We start from the raw sequence: 22986 nt of genomic DNA, 5'->3' as shown, positions 1-22986 counted from the left end.
GCATAAATGCTAATTAATTATGCATATTAGGGCGGCTAGCTCATTAATTATGCATAAATTATCTGGAAGTCATTAGGAACACTTTGACCAAATTTGAAACCAATATTCTGTTAAATAAAAATGTTATGAACATTTATGCATTGGATTTTAGCAAAATATTGGCAAAAATTACATATTAATGAGCACTTTCAAGTCATATTAGCTCATTAACTGTATTGATTATTGATAAAAACAATACAATACAAAGACATTTAAAATGTATGTATTATGAAAACCATATGTCTGATTAGCTTCAAACAAAAGGCATATGGATCAGTGTTCTCTGCCCTACTCAATTAATATGTTAAAAACATAAATAGAGCACTTCCAAAATGGGTCCAGAACCACCTTAAACACAAAGGAAATTGTTTAATAGGGAGAAAACTGTCACCCAGGTTCATATGTCCTAAACCAGTGTTCCACAACTAGTGGCACAAGCACCCATATTCCATTCCAAACGGCGCACAACAGCTAATAAGGGGGAAAAGGATTTTTTTTGTATCTTGTGTGAAAGATTAAGGCCATGTCTTCCATAAGGGGTGTAAGGATTTGAACTACATGTAGTATAGCCCATTGCTTTAAGTGAAATCCACCCCTGGTCGTCTATAACTGTCCACTCAGCTTCATTGGGCTATTCCAGTTGAAATCCACACACCTCTCTCTGTGGAAGATTTTGGAAATATCTTCCACAGAGGGAGTATGTTTTTCAAATATAATTGGTCAGGGTAAATCCTTTTGAAACTCATACTCCCCCTGTATTATGGCTTTACCTGTATCTTCCACAACTGGAGTGTGTATTTCAAATGGAAGTTACCCATTTGTCTATTCTATTCAAAAACCATACTCCCTCTGTGGAAGACTTTAGCTCAATCTTCCACAGGGATAGTATGGATTTTAAATGAAATAGACCATTGAATAGAATATTCAAAATAAATATAAATCAAAATGCTCTATATCATCAACCTACTATGCTAATTGCCTAAGTCATTTTTTGTAATTTCTGTGAACAAAGTACAAAAGATGGTTTAAGGGGTACTACACCCTGGCCAATTTTGTGCCTATTTTTGCATTTTTCTCAAAAATTATAAGCGCATTGGTGACAAGTAAGATATGTATATTATAGGGGCAAGGACTACAACTACTGCACTGAAAATTCAGCACCTCAAAGCAAGTAGTTATTGATTTATTGATCAAATATTGGTTTTCCCTCATTTTTGACTGTAACTCCACAACTGTTGTCTGTGCTGAAATAAAATTTCCAGTGTAGTAGTTGTAGTCCTTGCCCCTGTAATATACATATCTTACTTGTCACCAATGCACTATAATTTTTGAGAAAACTTCAAAAATAGGCACAAAATTGGGCAGGGGTGTAGTACCCCCTTAAGCATGCATCAGTTACATAATCATCTTGATTGTTTCTGATTATTCCCATTCATTTGTCTCATTAACATTTGTTCTTGTGCATAGATTGGTGAATAAATATATTTAAATGCATGCTAAGCTTGAATCATATTTTGTATTTTGTTCTCAAAATTAAAAAAAAAAAAAGATCATAGGCAATTATCGTTGTAGGCTGACGATACAGGGTTTTGAAAAAAGCCAACAGAAACTGTGGAATATGCTTTTACAACCATTTAACGAATATTTTCAGTGTTTATCCGGCACGCTTTCTACAGCGTGGGGGTTTTGATTTCCGAAAATCAGGAAAAGGGTGGGGTTAACATTTTTCTGTATATAAAGGGTGGGTTCCTAAAATGAGTGGGGGTAAAATATCAAGTGTGTGGGTAAAGCTACCAATTGAAAAAAAATATGGTAATAAAGTAATTTGATGATCTCTTCGAAAACATTAAACGATTGGGTGTTTTACCCCTGACAAACAGTGATCTTTATCATGCTTTTTTCATAATATTACTATTAGTCTAGAGATAATCACATGACATATCACATTTGACTCATAATTCTGACACTTTCACCAGCTGGGATAAAACTACACTCGAATTCGCTTGAGTGACACTTTATCTGTCTTCAACTTCAACTGGCAGAATCAACATTTATTATCAATCTATTTTGATTCTTTGTTGGATTAAACTGTCTTTGTTGCCCTGACTTAAAATGACTTACTTTTGCTGCAAAAGTACATATGGGCCATGGGGACCAGATTGATTCCCACCACACCCTGCAAATGCTCCTGTCTTTCATCTTTTTATACATCTCTGTTGATGACTGTTACATTCATGTATGTAAGTATCCATGTCACATAAGCTCAAAATCTGCCTTGACTTCTGTTAATATGGTGGAACTTCTACTCTAAAATTGCCCAATTCAATATTCAATCAAAAAGATTGAATTTTCAATCTTTTGCCATACCGAATTAGGGTCAAATCATTTTCAACTGTATAGTCAGTCAGGTGATTTGAATTTCCAAACTGTAATTCTCAATCTTTTAGTGATTAAAGTTAGGGGCGAATCTTTTTCAATTGAATTTTCAGTCAAAAGAATTGATTTTCATTGTTTTTCAATCTTTTGCCATCCCGAATTAGGGACAAATCCTTTCCAGTTGAAAAAAAGATTGAAAATATTCACTCTAAAAAAGTTTAAAATCTCATTCCAAACATATGCAACACATGCCATTTGGCAGTACATTTAGGAGTAACACATGACTGGATAAAAAGAGTTATTTTTCAATCTATTTAGATTGATACCTTTCATCAACCATTTAAAGATTGAAATATTTCAATCAGTCAATTTGAGAGAATATATTTCATGATCTACTCAAATAATGTTTGTGCCCAAAATAAAATACAAATTCCAAAAAGTAAGTATGATCCCAATCAGATGTCTCCTTGGGTCTAATAACTGAATCAGTATATATCTTACGGTCTGCATAATTTGAAAACGAAAAAATAAAAAGAAGCGTCTACCAGTCAGACTACTCATGTCTGCCTATATATTCTTGGTGTCAAATTAGTTTCACTTTAATGTCATAATATGGTATACATATGATGATGAAAAGGAAAGGGTCCCGCCACATGGTCTATCCCATGGAAATAACTAAGTAGATATCTACTATTTCCATGGACTTTTCCAGCATAAGCTTAAAAAATAAATTGTTGTACTGGCGTTAACCCCATGAGAACTAACTGCCGATTAGCCAAACAGAAGTTTTCATTATCAATTTGACCAATCAGCAACATTGTTAGAATAATGTAACCACGCAAAAAAATTGGGGTGAATTATTTGCAAAGCTCCATTCTCATTGGTGATTTAAAGGGAAGATATCATGTAATTGACCAATCAAAGGCAAGGTTAAATAGTGGGGGGTGGGGGGGGCGGGGTTAACAGGCTGAACAAAACTAGGATAGGTAGGTAGGTAGGGATTTTTTAAAGCTCATTCAAACATGTACTTTTCCACCCTATACATGTTCATAGATGTGCTGGAACATTCATCACAGACACTTTAATTCATTGGTCCTCCATCACATCAAAATGACGTTACCTCTGTATTTTCTGAGCATTAATAGCACAGAAAATGTTGCACTGCCATCTTGATGTTGACATAGTTCCATTGTTTCTAAACCATAGCACAATTTTTTCAGGGAAAAATTTTTTTCAAAAAAGTCTAAGATAAGACCTATTTTTAGGGTAGGTCGTATTTTGCCAATACAACAATCACCTTTTTTATGCCTTAGGCTAAGCCATAGGGACGGTACTATTGCCACCATTAGTCAGCTAAATGGCTAATGTAATTGTCTTACTAACTGTTCTTACTAAATTTCCTCCTAGGTTGACACAAATTACTTTCATGCAAAGTTTCTTCTTTGAAATGGAAGGAAGTTCCCATTTAGCAGTCATAAAATATTGTAAATTTGTAATGTTGGCCATTATAAGAGGGGTTAATCAATTTTATATGCAGCATGAAACTGGGAAAGTGCTACAGGTGCAAAATTCGGCATATCATAATGAAGAAGCAAAGCAAGAATTACACCATGCATAAAGCAGACATGTGATTGACCTCAAATCAAAAATGCGGAAATTTACCAACCCCTAGGCTAACATTGCTAGTGATCGCCATTTAGGGACCGATCGTTATTTACGGCAGGGGGGGGAATGGGTGTTATGGCAAAAATATCGATAAAAAATTTCGCGTTCTCCCCTCGCGCCCACTCAAAATTTTCGCGTTCCCCCTTGTTTTCCCAATTTTCTCCATTTAAAATTTAACAATCCCCCCTCCTGGTTTAAGTAAAAATTTCAGGTTCCCCCCTCAAGACCACAAAATAATTTCGTGTTCCCCCCTAAATTTACCCATTCCCCCCTGCCATAAATAACGATCGCTCCCTTATAAGCCATTCCCACTTCCACAGGCTTTTAACCAAAGGGTCTTTCTGATCTGCTTTAAGTGATTCTGTATCCAATTTTGTCCCACATGCAACAAAATTGTGATCTCTAGATGCCATATTGTATCCCTTTTTCACATCAAATACGTTTTGAACAAAAATAATCCTCAGTAGAGAGCGGATAGTTTGGATTGAAAACAAGTTCTGCAATCGTTCAATTGCGTTGTCTAGCAACGGCAGACGTAAACAACAGCATCATTCTGACAGCAACATTCGCCGAACATAGTAGACACACATATGTAATAGCGACTATTGCCGTAGATGGTACATGTAGTATTGATAGTCTCATACATAATGTTTACGCAGCCAACAGCAATTTAGTCTCATTCATATTACAAAGAGTGCAATACATAGGACTAGTGGACAATGATATAATCTTCCTTACTAGGCACAAACGCAGTTTGGGAAAAATAAAACTGTGACTGTAAAGGGGAGGCAGACTCTTTGCAAGGGATGCGGTACACAACACCAGATTGCTTTGCTTGTTCAGTTTTGTCCTTTTGGAGACTAGAGATCTGCGTAGGGTATTCTGAGGTTTGAAAGCTGTGCATAATCCTGCAGAATTAAAAGTCCTACGCAAACATTCCCAGAGGCCATCCACATAGGGCCAGGTGATAAATATGCTCTTCTTATTGCTACCTTGGCAGTTGCCCTTATTCTCTTCTTCTAGTTTTGCATGAGTCCTGATGTCTAGTCTAGTCTTGATAGCCACTGTTGTGTTATACCACCGTAACATATCTTATCTCCTCTGTTCTGTCATCAGGATCAGGCAACTGTTTCTGCTCTGTATAAAAGGGTTCTCACACCACTCAGCTTGTGTTCCAGCGGATGATGCAAGCTGAAGTTCAAGTACTGATTCATGTGAGCATGCTTGCTGTACACTTGGATTTTCACTGATCCGTTTTGCTTCCAAGAGATTATAAACAAACAGAGAGAAAGCAACAAACAAACTTACCATGATTCTACTAGCTCCATTCAAGCTCCTCACCCACTCTTCTAAGTCAGCTTGGTCATCAGCTACAAAATAATAACTTCTTTCTGGTGTTGTTGCAACTAATGAAGAGAAACAAACATACATAACAAATTGATTATTAGCCCTGAAATAATAACTTCTTTCTGGTGTCGTCGCAACTGATGAAGAGAAACAAACATACACAACAAATTGATTATCAGCCATGAAATAATAACTTGTTTCTGGTGTCGTTACAACTAATGAAGAGAAACAAACATACACAACAAATTGAAGAAAAATCTAATTATGTTAGATATTATAATGAAATCACTAACGCTTGCTGCATGGTGACAATAATATGGATAAAGAGACTGCATTATGGTGACATTTGTATGGAAAAAAATTGCTGATTACCATATATGGATAATAAATTGTTACACCATCATTCCTTACATCACCATTAGGGCCTGTATAATACAGTCTGACGTCTTGCAGTCATTCTTCTGTTACTCCTTCATGTAAGACATCACCAAAACTAGTCTAGTCAGCAGTGTGAAAACTTCATTGAAGGATTATAAGCTTCATTCCTTATAATCCCTGAATTAAGTCTTTACCCTAGTCTACCTCTACATGTCACACATGAAGGAAACACCCATTCTGGCACATTCCTCCACTGTGATAAACATGACTTATATCATGCAGCAACAAAACTTGGCTGAAGTACGTTCTGCAGCGGCTGAAGTATGTTCTGCAGCGACTAAACATTGAGCAGGAGAATCGAGTCCAGAACAATGAGAATCATTTTGGCTGAAAATCACAGCCAACAATCATGAGTTTGATAGTTCATTTTAAAAATTTAATAACCAAATTATCCAGTTGCTTCTGATCAAACCAATTTAAAGCCTTAGCCAGGGGGTGTGGGGTGAATTGCAAAAGGTCTACTTTTTATGATAAACAAATTTAAATCAGTCATTTTTTTAATCAAAAGTTGATGAATGGTCCACTTTTTAGCCTGACCCACATCCCTCTAATTTATCCTGGCTACGGACCTGCACCTATTACTGACAAAATTGAAATGTCACATACTGCACATAATTTAATGAAATCTTTAGTGATAACCATCATTACTTTGAAAAACCTACTATGATCACCCACTTCCTTTACACCACATTATGGCAAATAGAATATAACAATATCAAAAGTGCTGAGCTTACGTCAAATATGATGACATCAACCACAATAATTACTCTTGACGCGCTGATTGCAGATAGAGCTCAATCCGTTTACGTACATTCTAAAAATATCTCTATGTTTTAATCCATTTTGTGATTGGATTAAACATTTACTGGTAAAAATACTAATGCCTGGTTAGACTATGCCAGGCGGTTGATGTGGGAATACAATTTCACACTAGACACTTGTAGTTAGGCCAAAAAAAAATATTGTTGTGTTGCCCTCAAGTGGGAAAATGGGAAATTTGGGTCGGACGGTCGGATTTTTTTTTTTTTTTTAATTTTTTTTTTAAACCTTCAGTTTTTAAAATTCCCCTCAAATATTAAATAATGCTTCTTCAATTAGGGGACATTTGTCAATTTTGACTTCTGGATTCCTGTTAGACATCAATTAAAGACTAGTCTTTCAATAAAATATTAATTTTAAGTGAAAAACATTGAGTTTTTGAACAAATCTGTAAAAATCATCATTCAAAAAAAAAAAATTGCGACCCTGATTTCTCAGGTTTTAGGGCCGGACGGTTGAGGGCAACACAACAACTTTTTTTTTTTTTTGCCTTATAGTCAACACTAAGACCGCGTTTAGACAAGAGAAAAGTCTAATTCAAACTCGACATCGAATTTCGATTAAGACAGATGATTAGTATAAATTAATTCATGTTTGTGGTTTTTACTGGGTGTTTATACTATGCGCCCGAACGAATTGTGCCCAACCGGAAATTCACCTCGCCAGGTCAGCGACACAAAAGAAAAAGTCTAATTCAATTTGACTGACTGTTTAGACCAGGAAAAGTTGCACTTCAACCACCACAAGGTCGTATTGAATTCGACTTAATGAACCTCAGGAGCATTGTTGAACGACGACTTTTGAACTTGACATCAGTCGTACTTGAACAACGACTGTACCTGTTTAGACCTGAATTCAACTGAACTTGATTTCAAAAAAGTTGTTGTTGAAGTACGACTTTTCCCTAGTCTAAACGGGGTCTTAGTAATGATTATAGAAAATTAAGGCTTTTCTGTAGCAAAAGTGAGCAATCCTGTGAAAGATGTATCTTATACCAACAGTAACAGTTGAAATGTATGGGTCTTTTGGTACAAATTTTTTCTTTAAGGCCAGAAGTTGCGTTTTTGTTTATCCACAACAATTTCTCCATTGTCTGCTGCATTTATCGGCAGTGGCGTAGTGAGTGGGGCAGGGGGGAACATGCTCTGGGCACAACATTTAGGGGGGGGGGGCACTGAAATGATGGTGGATAAAAAATTGATTCGGCATCCCCTCCAAGCCGTTAAAGTTTTAATTTTCACAAGCTTTTCAGCACAAATAGTCATTTGAAAGATCAATTTAAGACCAAAATTCAACTTCAATATAACCAAATTTTTTGTGCAAAATTTTGCACGCTCCATGCACAACTGTTTCAAGAATGGGGTGGGGGGCATTTTGGATCCTTGCCCGCGGGCGCCACAACCCCTAGCGACGCCACTGCTTATCGGTTCTTGGCTGTGATTTTACACAAATGAGCTTTGTTTGGATGGGACCTCATTCTTCTTCAACATATCCCGCTGCAGGAAATGCTGCAGAAAATTTGCAGCTGCTGCCAGCTGCACTGACCTAGAGGTGGGGGATTTGATCAAAGGTCATATAAAATGTAGAACTACTGTATAAGTGGTAATTTTCGCGAGGGTTTTATTTTCGCGAATTTCGCGATTAGAGCTCCAACCGCGAAAATAACACCTCGCGAATGTATGCAATAATGTATTACAAGTATAGGGAAGGACTGGGCAATCGCGAAAATAACATTCGCGAAAATGTGTCTCTCACTCCAAATCGCGAAAATAACTGTACGCGAAAATTACCACTTGTACAGTATACCTCAGCATAAATTTGATAATTTGGTGATAATGGGGTATAAAGCCTGGTGGATAGTCACAGCGTTTTTCTCGCAGAGGCAAATCGCCGCGATTTCTCGCCAACGTGTGCGACTTTTCGGCGAACGTGTGCGACTTATCACGCTTTCAATTGCGAGAAAAAAAATCATAGGCTGGCGTTGCCAGTCTATTATGGTGACATATGTTTTTATGCATTTCATAACAGTGTCATTTTTGTATGAAGTATGATAGGATACCAGTGATTTTTGAAGGACAAGATTAAGATTTTCTTTCTTTCTCTCTCCCGATCTCGCTCTCTCTTTCTCCAGTCTCATGTGCTTTGAATATTCACCGCCAAATAGATCACATGTAGGGAAATAATATTATAGTCTCGAGTCTTGCACAATAGCAAATACTCCGGCGGAGTCAAACGGTCAGGCTAAATAACCTAATAGGCCTATAGTAAAATATTATTAATAATTATATAGTGGTTATGGTAGGCCCTGAGCTGCCCTATGCCACCGAGGATCATGAAAGTAGCCTAGATCACTGAACATCATGATGCACATACTGACTATTGAATTGCGCTCAAAAGATCTATCTCTTCCCTGCATCCACACCCGCATCCACACCTTCGATATTTAACGAGTAGCAATGGATTGCCAGGAATTCATTTTCTTTTGGACATCACGATAATCACTCCGATAGAGATGAGGATATTGTTCCACTTTTAATTATAAGCTGTTCAATTTGTTCGTCGGTCAAGTTCGCCACGATGTCTGTGATTTCTGACTTACTTTGGGGCAAGTCACGTGGGGAAATAACACGACCTGATTGGACAAGCACAGAAAATCGCCAGCTAAAATCGTTTCCAGTAGAAAAAATTTCTACTGGAACTTTTTCTATCGCAACTCCGTCGGCGGCAAAAAATGGACTCGCTAGCGTTTTCCGCTGAACAAGTGCGACAAAGTCGCTGTTCGTCGGCGGGAAAAAAATCGCGGTGATTTGCCGCTGCGAGTAAAACGCTGTGACTATCCACCAGGCTTTAGAGTATACATCTTTTAGAGTATGGATTGCTGGTAAAACTGTTCACAACCAAACAGTTCTAAATTGAGAATAGGTTCTGTGCATCAAACACACAGCCTATTGAGCAAAGTGTGTGACTAATGAAATGCATACAAGATATAGTGACAGAAACTATTATAATATAATACACTATTTTAGAAAGTTTACTCATGTTACATGATTCATGAATGGTTAGCAATATTATCATTGTCCTGAAAGTTTGCATCAAATAGCTGAAATCCTTACAACACATGCAGTATCGATAAAAACGGCTCGTATTAGAGGTTATGAATGTGTACTATAAAACTGAAGAAGTTGGCAAACTATCAATTTAAAAATAGCTCTTAGAGCAGGAAATACAGATTTAATTCATAGTCAAGTCCCTTGATGCACAGTTGAGGCTTTCCTATGAAACACCCGTTTCCTGGGGCTACAGGGATTTTCCCCTTAACTTGGGCTAAATTTTCCCACTGCTTGTTTATTATAATACACCAGACTCACCCCTTCAATGCATAGTTGAGGCTTTCCTACACAGCAAAAAATATTTTGAACAACTGTTTAAAAATCGGGTTGTTTAAGATATCACAAAACATTTTACAGAAAATGTTTAAATGTCAGGTTAAATACAAAGGGGAAAAAGCATTTTGATAACATCAAAAAACATTTTTTGAAAACTTTGTGCAAAATGTGCAACATAATGTTATTAAGTGTTATCAAAATATATTGCAAAACTGTTGGCCACAAAATATTTTGCAATAACATTTTGACAACATTTTATAAAATGTTGTTGTAGTATTTTTTCATATCAAACATTTTTTTCAAATATTTTCATGATCTGCCTTCTGACACTTAAATACAATTAGGTAAGATTAAAAACATTTGTTGACACATTTCTAACATTTTAAAAGCGTTTTGTTTTGCTGAGCACTTAAACAACCCAATATTTAAACAGTTATTTTGTTTTTAAAAATATTTTTGCTGTAATGAACCGCATGTTTCCTGAGGCTACAGGGATTTTCCCCTTAACTTGTGTTCAATTTCCCCACTGCACCATTATTATAATATCAGACTCAAAACATAATAAACCATGGTAAAATATGTAAGATCTTTCTAATTCTCTGTCTAGATCAAAAACTCAAGATGTTTAAAATGTCCTAGAATCGTTTTTGCAGATTAACCCTAACCGAACTGAATCTCAGTATAGGTGAAAAGTACTATGCATGCATGGATTCTACATGATACGATGACGCAATCAGCCTAAGTCATATCCAGGGAATAGCTGGTAGGGCCAGCAAAACCGCTGTGGGTACAGGCCGGTGATCTTGTGCGTGGCATGCGAGGGGTCGGAGGGTCAAAACCCGAGAGTACCAAGTGACTTCTTTGTTCATCTTCTCTCCTTTTTTGTTTGTTCTTTCCTTCCGATAGCAAAAAAACATGAGTTCAGTTAAGCAGGGTTGTAGCTAGAGAATTTTTTAGTGCCAGGTGGTATTTAAGGATATTTTTCACGAAATTGACAATTGGATTGAAAAATGCCTAAATTTGACCACATTCTATGTGAGTTTGCAATTTTTGACACTTGAGTGCTGGGTGCTAGAGCTTTTAAAAATTGTTTATTAGTGGTGGATTCTAAATCTGAGTGACGGCCTCTGCCGTCCGCCACTGCCCGCCGTAGCTACATCCCTGCAGTTAGGGTTTATACATTAGATCTGTACACTGTACAATGTGTACGCTGGATAGTACCGTGTCAAATTTTAGATAGTTTTTGTTTCTTCATTTTAAGGTTTTATGAAACTTCTTTGAAACATGTTTAATTTTGAATTAAAGTTTTAATTTCAACACTATACTATTTTTGGCTCACCTGGAATGTTTTCACTAGTCCGACTAGCGTCTTCAGCAGATGGTGATGTTTAATTTTGTTTAAAAACAACAAATGTTTAGTATATTTGTCAACTTGGCACTTTTTTGACATACATGTATAACTATTTTGACCAAATCTGTATTGCAATGAGCACCCAAACCTAATGTTTAGCAGGGTTCACAAAATGGGCTATTCCAGTTGAAATCCATACACCAGTGTTCGAAATATGCCTCAAAAAGTGTTACAGGCCAGCCGGGCTTGACCGTAAAAAGTTACCGGCCAGCCGGGCCGGCAACTAGATGACAGTCAGAAAAGTTACCGGCCAGACCAAAATGTTACAGGCCAATGGCCGGCTGACCGGCCCTATTTCGAACGCTGCCATACACCCCTATGGAAGACTATCTAATCTCTCACATAGGTGTAGACTTCAAATGGTGTCACCCATTTAGGTAACCCCATTTGAAATTCACACTCCCTGTGTGGGAGATAAGGTCACATCCCCGGGGTCACATCTTCCATAGGGGGCATATGGATTTCAACTGGAATCGCCCAATAGCGCCCAGTTGAGCTTTGGCAAAACACTTTGGGCCGGTTTCTCAAAGCAAGGCTAGTGGTCAGGTTTCCTAAGCCATATGGCTTAAGCCCAATTACTAGGCCTATTTACCAGTGCTTACAATTGCACATCGTACAACATCTAGGAAGCCTGGCACTAGCCAGTAGCCAAGTTTCGACAATTGGACCTAATGTACACTGTCAATTAGTTTGGTAAGAACAATCCAGATAAACTTGCTTGCATCTTTCATGACTCAAATATATTTTCAGTTTATATCTTGAATTCCCTTATATGGCTAAGAAAATGAAATCTGTGACAAATAAGTAGATCCTAACTGTATTAAAAGCCTTTTCATGTGTGTACACACATGTGTACAGCATGTGAGTCAGTCAGTATATTTTGATATCCTTTCTATTATACAGCTTAGGTTTTCCAATCTACTAGTATAAGCTTTACCCCATCATGTAGTCCTACTATAATACTTTGTTAAACCTATAATAAGGGAAGAAAATTATTTTGTTTTTGTTTTTTGGTTAACTTTAAGCTCACGTAAATGCACATAAGCATGTGCCAGTCACGCATTGCGCTAAGCCCAATTACCATAGGTGCTGCACCCAACCCCGGGCACCCAACTGTGTTCCAAGAACCTACTCAAGAAATAAACATGTACTGTAGTATGCATGACCAAAACATTTTTGTTTTGCGACCAGGCAAGTAGAGTGTGTGATACGTCTTGGAGTGTTTTATTTTTATTTTTATAAGAGCATGTCAGATATTTTGACATTTTAAAATTTAAACCAAAACGGATATATATTTTTTGGATAAAAACTTATTAAGGGGCAAAATTGTACTTGTTTGGGGGGTATTATTGGTTATAGATCATTGATTTTCGTGCTCAGCAGTTACCACGAAAATAAAATCCACAAATATGTGCATTTTATTCTTAGATCTATGTACAAAAACTCAAAAATCACACATTTAAAAACAAGCAAAGGAGGTTAAAAATCTGCGTAGTGCAAAAAATCACACACACAAAAATTACTACTTTTATAATATCATACCAGGAACTGCACGTACACCACCCTATATCCATCCATCCATCAATGTTATGAGTCTTGCCCCTTATAGGCTGAACTAACCATAAAACAGGCATCATTCTGCTATCATCATGACCTAATAATACTGAGTAATCATGCTTATTGTGTGGTTTTCAAGTCTACTATAATATGGTCTGTTTTACTGTACATGGCCTCACTGAGACATGGCATCTAAAATGCTATAACCAGAGAGTCAGGGGCAAAAAAACTACTCTGGAAGGTAACTGCAGTAACTGTGATTACCCATCAGCTATTCTAGATTTTGATAATAAAGGAAAATGGCCCTATATCTCAGGGCAGCATCATGGTTCTTAGGTGATAAGCAGTGTTCGAATTAAGAAAATAAAAGGGGTTGTCCCACGGACAACCAGGTTGTAATTTCTAGTTGATAGTAGTTGTCCACCAAAGTTTTTGGTTGTCCGTAAGCTGCCACAATCTGAAACAACTACATGTGTCTAATAAAGTGACGATAAAGTGGAGTGAGTGTAGTCAATTTATGAACAATTACTCTTAAATATTTAACAATTCATCAGTTGTGTCAGGTTTGAGCAAACTAATATGGTGAAAAGTGACTTTTGGCTGTAGAGATTTGGTTGTCCGCCGGACAACTTGAGCATTATTTTCGGTTGTCCGGTGCATGTTTTGGTTGTCCCGGGCGAACGGACAACCAAAATTTCGAACACTGGTGATAAGAGCAGGGTGTTCACTAGCCACCCATCCACCTGTTATTTTGGATGGGCAGTTTGCTCCTGGAACTGGTAAGATTAATGCCTGTGACATCTATACTAAATTCTAAAAATAATGCTTGAGTAGGTTTTGTGAACTCAAAACAAGACCAGACTGATAAGTCAAAGTTGTAGCAATAGCTCTTTGAACTAACTGAACCCCCAGAACGTGGAGAGGTCTAGTTTATGTCTTCAGGATCAAATTTTGCAGTTTGGGTGAAAATGAAGGGTACTTTTCAAATCCTAGCTAAGACCCTGGATAACAGTGTTTTGATACCAAAGTGAAAAAAAATATTCCCACTAGTTTGACTACACCACCTGTTGTGCAGCATTTCTTGGAAATCAAATCAATGGATAACGATGACCAGGCTACTATGCAGGTGTCTGAGACAATTGCAAACAAAAGCAACGTAATATGTATTTGTGATTGACAATGATACAGAAAATCTACTTTCTTCTAAACAAAATACAATTGCAAAACCAGTAAAAGTTAACAACAGTGTAAAACACTAGTAGAAATATGTTTATTGGAAAAAGAACTGCAGTTCAAATGTGCAAATAACATGAAGCTAAACTACATGTAATAGCACAAGAGGTGATAATATTTTATACCATTTTTCATGATGTGGCAGTGACGTCAATGCATTGAGGCAGCATCAATGCGGTATCTGTAAGTGTGTACTTGTGTACGCCAGCGCTTTGAGCGAACGCTAGCGATTTGAAGCTGCACCCAATGAAATGCGCACCAACGTCACTGCTACATCAGAGTGCAAAATGGTATATCATCCTACCAAACCCCACACAACACATTGTTAAGGTGCCAAAATTTGTCATGTTCATTATAATGAAAGCAATGTGTATGTCACATATATTATGAAGTGATCTGCCCGATTTAGGCCTTCTTTTTAAATACTACATATCTCAGAGATGTAACTGCATATTAAACAGATCCATTCCAGATTTTGATTTTTTATAATAGCCTCATTTCATAAAAAAAGGTTTATAAAACTATCAGGAAATATATCATAAATTTTCTGCATTATTTGGCTATTTTAGTAAGTCAGAAACACCATAAAAGAAGTTTTTACCAAGACAATAGCTTTTGTCATACCAGGTAAATAAGAAAAGAAACACAAAGAATAGAGAGCTTATAGCTTTTTGGTCCTGCGTTTCCAAGACACCTGTTGTTGTTTTTTTGTCTTCCTTACTCATACATACTTACCAAAACAAAATTCTACCTTGGGTCTCTGCTTGCTTGCGTCTCTAGCCTGAATAATAATGAAATGAAGACAAAAACCAAGTCAAGTTGTGTCCACCGTTTAGCGCACTTTCATGCTCCACATTGTAAACTTTGTCACTATCTACCCCGAACAAAGGTAAAAGTCACACAAATCATATCATAAGCACGTTGTCATTTAGTAATTATTTCCCAGCAGCAAACAGGTAAAGCAGATTACATATAAACACTGTAAAGCAGACACTGTCATAATTGTTTGGTCACCTCTCCAACTTGATTAAAAGTGAACTTAATAGTAAGCTTGCAGCAACGTCGTCGTTATGAGTGTATCTCACTAGGATCCACAACAGGCTCATGTATCAGGGCACAGTTCTTTAACTCCAATACATTTGCACATTCATTTAATGACTTTTGAAAATTTGGGTACAAAAACTCATACTCTGCAACTTAAGGTCAAATTTTGTACTATGATTGTTTGATTGAGGTTATTGAACTATGGCATTGCGATGAGGCCATTCTGGTCCATAGTGTCTGTCTATTTGTGGAAGCCTCAATTAACCGGGTCATGTGTAACTCGGTTAGCTATTGGTCCAAATGGTCTGATGGTCATGTGGTCAGCTCCAAAGTGAAGTTAATAAAAAATTAATTGTGTTGATTACAAGGATGTCATACAAGTATTACAAACCAACTATTATTTACATGTAATTTAATTTCACAGTTTTTAACGAGGTCTAAATACATACACATAACTTTAATTAGATTCATTTCTTAATTGATAGCCTTAAAGGGCCACTTCATGATCCACAGCCTCTCCCTCCCTACTTACTCTTTTTAGGGGGCTGTCATGAATATACTGGGGGGGGGGGGTCATAGAATTTTTAGACCAAAAATAGGGGGGTTATAATTTTTTACACCAAAATTAGGGGAGGTTATAGAATTATTAAGGGCTGGTGACCCAAAATTTTTGCGTGCAGCACGCGCATTCTTTTAATTTACGATTAAAATTTACGCACAATCTCTATTTATACGATTCAATTTTTGTTTTCTTTACACTTACGATCAAAATTTTAACGCGCTCCACACACTTTCTTCGCATTAAAGTTTTTTTGCGCTTCGCATGCCTTTGGTTCCAGCAATAAATTTGTCGTTAGTCTGTGTAGCCAGAAAGGGGGCCATAAAATTTATGACCTGAGATGGGGGGGTTGTAAAATAATTTAGCTCTCGATAGGGGGGGGTCATAAAAAATTTACTCCGGTCAGCCCCCTTCCGAAGAAAATGACATCCTTCTTATATCATCAGAAACCAAGGACTGCATGATGTTTGTGTGCATAACCTTTCTTGCAAGATTCGATCATTTGACAAAGACATCATCCAATTGGGCTATTCCATTTAAAATCCACACTACCCCTGTGGAAGATTTAGCTTAAGTCTTCACAAAGGGAGTATGAGTTTAGAATAGAATAGACAATTGGGGAACTTTCATTTGGAATACTCACTCCAGTCGCGAAGTAAAGTAAAGCCACACTACAGAGGGAGTATGGGTTTCAAAATTATTAACCCTGAACAATTACATTTGAAAAACATACTCCACCTGTGATTGATATTTCCAAATCTTCCACAGGGTAGTGTGGATTTCAACTGGAATAGCCCAATATAGCCCAATATTTTCTGTCTGTCAACGGACAGAGATGCTAACACAGTGGCTTATGATGGGCACTGTAATAGATGCAAATATGCGTAACTCACAAATGCAATGTGCTAATTGGGATAAACTTTTTTTTCGTGGATATCTATAATTGTATACCATACCATAAAAAAGACAACGATAGAATCATAAAATGGCACTTCAAACCTCTTTTGGTATAAACTAGAGTTTATGAAAGTATTGAGGTTATAACAAAGGAAATATTATCAAAACAAAAGACTTATAGAATTTTTGGGTAAGGATTGAAACTTTATAGTCATAATTCACTATTAAAACCACATACCAGCCATTACTGTGTTGTCATTTGGAAAATGTAGCATAATATCAAAAACCATTATTTTGAATATTCACACTGAAAATTGGCATGTGAAAAATTGGAAAAATATATATTTTATTTTTCAAAATGTCCAAGCCATTTTACACACCCAAGTAAAGAGAGTGTAAATATGTAAGTGTGACCATATTTTTCACAATATTGCCAAGAAATTTTGCATACAGATCACTCACCTCACTTTGGTACCAAATTTTACCACCAATGTGGTCTTAAAAATTATACTCCTTTTGGCTTCAGTTTACAAACATTTTGAAAATCTATCCTAAGCAACAATTAAAAACTTTTTCACTAATTTGTTGTTGTTGTACTTTAATATGTGATTGTATACAGTTTGCATGTATTTCTGAAGTCTGGGGACCAATACGCATTTTCACCTCCCCAAACACTACAACTGGCACCCTAATCAAAAACTAACTCTAATCCAACATAAACTTGTGCGTGCGACACACAAATATAGAGACCCATAAAAGCGGGTGGGACCAATTTTTATGCTTTAAAGCACGTAGCACACCCAATTTTACACACTAGGATGTCAAACATGCTCATCTATCAGGGACACAGTTCATTAAGCCCAATATGTTTGTACATCCACAGTATGACCTTTGATAGTGTTGGGTACACAAACTCATACACCACAACATGAGGTCACATTGTGAGCTATGGTTGTCACTGGAGGTTAGTGAACTGTGTCATTAATGATGAGCTCATTGTGGATCCTAATGTTAATGATGCATAAAAGGGTATATCCTGTAATGAAATCCAATCGGATTGCTTCCTGTATGAACATATCCTTTTCACAGCTCCCTGATTCCAGAAAAATACAACACCAAAAATATTATACTGTTTTGTCAAAATGAAATATATTTAAATCTTAATCATTAAGTTAGTTCTAACTGACAAGAAAAATTTAAATACTTAGCTAATTTTTGGAAATAAGGACCAAAACATGCATTTTTAGGATGGATTTCATATGCTGTGACAATCAAGCACAAAGACTTGTACCAAGACTATTTCCAGGTCATGAATTATAATCAGTCAAAATTTTACGTATATATTAATATGTTTGCAATTTGAGGGGAAATGGACCAAAAGCATGCAATTTGGCATGATTTCTTAGAATTACAGTCACACAATCAAAAGATTTCGCATAAGTCTAAGCATTAAAAATTTGGAGTCTTGGCTATGAATTTGCTCATAAATTCAATATTTTATGTTAATTTTGATAATTGGTTATCAAAGATATTAGAAAATATGTTTTCCAAAAATTAGAATGTATAACCTGAAATTAGTCTTGGTACAAGTCTTTGGGCTTGATTGTCACAGCATACAAAAGACACCCTAAAATGCATGCTTTTGGCCCTTATTTAAAAATTGGCAAAGTATTAATTTTTTTTTAATTGTCAGTTAGAACTAACTAAAGGATTAGAATTTAGCTATGTTTCATTTAGCAAACAGGATACACTTTTTTCAATCCCAAAAAATTAGTGCTGTATTTTTCTGGAATGGGGAGTAGATTCACTTACCAGTACTTACCCACATCAACCGTCAATGTATAGCTAGCATTATTGTTTTATTGTGTTTCATTGCACAGCACTGTGTTAATACTAAGCTGACTATAATAGTCCTGAAACATTTCTAAAGAGACAGCAGTCATCAACTCATCATAGTTGTTCACTATTGAAGAAATATTGAGTTCACCCTTTCTTTAACTTTGTTTATGTTTGCATGTCTACATAATTTTATTACAAGGAGATTGCAGAATTGTCCTGTGTGTGCCTTTGAGCTGTTTTATTTTTAGCTAAGTAAAATGAAAGTGCATTCTGTGTGTGTGTGTGTGTGCATTTGTTTTCACCGACAAACGTGGACCCACCTATGACATTTCGCTCATAAAATGCAGACCCACTGCACCCGTGGACGTCCACAGTCCTAAGAGAGTACCAGAGGGTGCTAGATGCCATAATAATGCAAATGGAGTATAGGTCTCCATGGTAGGTAAAATTACCAGGTCCACCGTTTGGGGGTTAATATCTTACCACAAAGTCCATGCTTTCAATAGCGAAATGTCAGTGCGTAGAGGTCCACGGTTATGCTGTTAACTATATAGGAGGCTCATACATGTAGGGTCCACAATTTTCAGTGTGTGGGATACATTTTAGGACTCTGGTCCAAAATGGACTATTCCAGTTGAATTCCATACACCCTCTGTGAAAGACATGACCTTAATCTTCCACACAGGGAGTGTGATTTTCAAATGGAGTCACCCATTCAGATAATTCCATTTGAAATTCACACCCCCTGTGTGGAAGATTAAAGTCAAGTCTTCCATAGGGGGTGTATGGATTTCAACTGGAATAGCCCATTGGTAAAACATACTTACATTTGATATATGTCCCAGTTTAATGTCTGATACCGGTGTAGCGCCATCTTGTAAATTCTGTAATAAAGAAATGATAAATAATGGCAAAATTTATCATTAAATGTTTATTTTGAATGACAAATACAAATCTAGATCTTAAATGGTTGCAGAGCTAAAACATTTTATTATTATTATGAGGACTGTTTTAAACAGATGCTATGAAAAAAATGTGGATATCTGTTTTTTGCAATTAACAAAGATTTTTCACAGGAGCTAGTTTGTGAAATTCACCACTCATATTTTTGTGCCATCAAACTGAACTTATTTCTTACTCAATCACAATTTCTTATAACTTACAAAGAAGTAAGGCATTAGTTGTAATTTTTTGCAAAAAAAGGCACTGAGGCACAGAAACTAAGTAACTTTCAACCATTCTGGTTAAATGAAACAATTTCTTTTTGGCATTTGCAATTAGTTGCTAACGATGAGCGCATGGTGGCGCAGCAGGAATGACTTTGAGTCATAATCGTGAGTTAGCTCGAGGTATGGGTTCATATCCCTGCAGCATCAATATGTTGTGCACTTGGGCAAAGTGCTTGAATTGCCTCACCCCACCCCTGTGTAATAAGGAGCTGTTGGGATTGTACAATCAATGAGAGGAACTGAGAGGAGCTGAGAGGAACTGCTCTTTAGTTTCACCCTTGTTGAAGCAAAATGACTCTGATGTATCTGAGTGACAGCAAAATAAATTATGTGCTGGTACCTGATCAAGGTAAAGAGCTTGTTTCACAAACATTTATTTTATTTATGTATCTCACAAAAAAATCACAAACATTCTTTAAACCCCTAAAATAAATAGAAAGTTGTTCAAATACAGTATTATCTTTTGGTAGCCTTCATTAGAATAACTCAGGAAATGGTAAACCTCAGTCATCTTACATCTTCCTGTCGCATTCACATGAAAACCAAATCCATAATCTACCTTTGTCAAGTGCTATTTTCATCAATGTTAAAAGTTAATCTTTTATTTTACAAGTTAACTTTTATTTTACATGTTAGCGATTAGGCCTAAAAAGAAAATTGTTTGATTGGCGTAACATAAAAAATAAATTAGGGTAGGTCGGTCGGGATTTTTATTATTATTTTTTTACTTTTTAAACTGTAAATTTCGTTTGATAAAGGCTTTGGAACTTTTCTTCTTCTTTTTTTTAAATTTATTTTTTTTGCAAAAAAGAAAGTTTTTAGGGTCGGTCGGGTTAAGCCAATCAAACAATTTTCTTTTTTAGTCCTTATTTACATGTTTGCGTGTATTTTGTTTGTTTGTATTTTGTGCAGTTTTTTTGTTACCCCCCTCCCTCATATCATATAATTTCCCATTATATTTGTTTTTAAGGTCATTGTGTCCCAGAGGCATTAATTAATCTAGCCTGTCCCAGGAGCAAACAGCCCATCCAAAATGCCGGGTGACTGGCTAAGACACTGAGCTCTGAGCACTCATTACAATGTGACTCAAACCCCTCACCCAGGTGGCAGCTATAGGCTATAGTGCTACCCCTGTACAAACAATTAAAACAGTTACATGGTTTTCTTACTATTTATTTTAAGTATTATTAATCAACAGCTGGTCAGTAACAAATTGAAGCCACATTTCAGGAACAGAAGGTCAAGCAAGTCCAATCCCCATGGTCAATGACAATGTCCAGCAATGACAATTCCTGATTTAATTACGAATAAATTAAATTAAATATTGATGGTCTTTTCCCTTGTGTTTGGGTCATTAATTAGTGAAATAATTAGCAGTATGGCCTGGATTGGAAATGATATCTGACCACAGAGAAATTTATTTGAACACAAGTCACCTCCTAGCACGGAATTGACTATCAAGTGTCACCTGTGCCACAATAATGTAATGAATCATCTGCTCATAACAAATAATCCAGGGGTGCTCAGCATAAATGGCTAACAGGGTTATGCCCCTGAAATTTTGGTATTCTTGTAGCTTCTGGTATAATGATTGCCCCTTTTTGTGTGAGAATTGGTATGGGCTATTTTGTCAAACTTTTTGCGAATCTCGAAGAAAAATTTCTGACAACATACATTTATTGAGAGACAAATTACCAAATTTGTCAAAAATGACACAAAATCTGGGCCTCCGGTATACAAATACATGTAGGTCCCATTTTTGGTGAAAATTGGTATAAATATGTGGATCCCCCTTCTAGACTATCAGAGGCAATCGCTACCCAAACTAAACTTGGGGGAGGTAAGAATTGCCAAGATTTGTGGCATTTTGTCTTTTTTTTTGGGGGGGAGGGTCCTCAAATCTTGGGTTTCCCATCCTCATGCTTAACACAGCGCTTGACCTGCAAAGCAAAGGGTAAAAGAGCTGGGTACAGCTGCAGTATAATACTTTTTGTGTAAAAAAGTATCGGAATATGACCCAGATATTAATGAATAAATGAAATTTGGAGCAATTTTGACAAGTTGCAAAATTCAACTCACCTGCATTAAGTAGCAGTCAGTGTACGTCATTGATCGGTAACAACCAGCACTGACAATAGTTTTCTTAATTTGGAGAGCATTATGTATGGTTGATATCCATAAAAACATGTCCTTTTTACACAACTTTTTGAATTGCAACAGATTTCAAATTATCATTAATTTCTCGATCATTCTGGTTTCTCTTTACACAATTACAAATTACAGTATTTTAGTGTAGTTAAGAAAATTTTCTATTACGTAGAATTAATGGCGCAATCCTTTTTTTCGATGTTTTATATATTTCAACTTAAACTTACTGTAGGATTGTCCATATAGCAGTAAAAAGATCCATCCTTAGGAGATATTATGAAATAACGCCGAAGAAATCGTCCACTTTGTTCATTCGCTTAAAAATCCAAAAAACCACATGTCCGTCCATGACGGTCCTTATACGGCATGATGGAGGGCGCTGTTCAGGCTACGATCACATCAAAACGATTGATATTGAAACCTTCAAGAACAAACAGTTTGGTATGAATTAATGCTGACCTCAAAGAATGACCTCATCATGACAATACTACATTGTACTTGCTTTTTTTTTGGGGGGGGGGGTCGCCAAAAAGGGACAAGTGTTTGTTGTATACATCTCAGTATGTTGACTAACATTGCTGGATCTCATTTATTCAAATTAAGAGGCAAAACAAACTTCTTGGGTATCCGCCCGCTATGCCGAAAGATTCACTATTTTGAAGGTTTTGATATGTCGAAAATTGGGTTTGCGATGTCAAATATGAAGAAAGGTTCGCTATGTCGAATAGTAAGCTTTAGCTAGGGTTAGGGTTAATGCTAGGATAAGGGTATGGGTTAAGGTTAGGGTTAGATTCAACATAGGGGACCGTATTTCATATTCCATATTTTCAACATAGCCGACATGAATAGCGGGCTGTAACCACATTTTATTGTGATTTTTTAAACCATAAAATTCCAGTTTTTAATCAGTGTCAAAGAAAACACAAATTACAGCCCTGGGAAATATAAAACCAGGTGCAAAAACAGCCTAGTTGTGCAACTTCCAGGGTAAAAAGCACA

General features: G+C 36.5%; 1 protein-coding gene across 1 annotated transcript in view; it reads right to left on the bottom strand.

Moving 5' to 3' along the window:
- Window positions 1-22986, bottom strand: part of LOC140154934 (pleckstrin homology domain-containing family A member 1-like) — a 66684-nt gene that overhangs the window by 27184 nt on the left and 16514 nt on the right. The window contains exons 2-5 of the mRNA XM_072177626.1: window positions 22215-22408; window positions 19438-19494; window positions 15007-15052; window positions 5389-5486 (exon numbers count right to left, since the gene is read on the bottom strand). Coding sequence (XP_072033727.1) covers window positions 5389-5486; window positions 15007-15052; window positions 19438-19494; window positions 22215-22229 — 216 coding nt within the window. The 5' untranslated portion in view covers window positions 22230-22408. The remainder of the gene's footprint in view (window positions 1-5388; window positions 5487-15006; window positions 15053-19437; window positions 19495-22214; window positions 22409-22986) is intronic.

The sequence above is a fragment of the Amphiura filiformis genome, chromosome 1 (assembly GCF_039555335.1).
Source record: "Amphiura filiformis chromosome 1, Afil_fr2py, whole genome shotgun sequence".
In the NCBI taxonomy this organism is placed as follows: domain Eukaryota; kingdom Metazoa; phylum Echinodermata; class Ophiuroidea; order Amphilepidida; family Amphiuridae; genus Amphiura; species Amphiura filiformis.
This window is presented reverse-complemented; position numbering and strand designations above follow the sequence as displayed.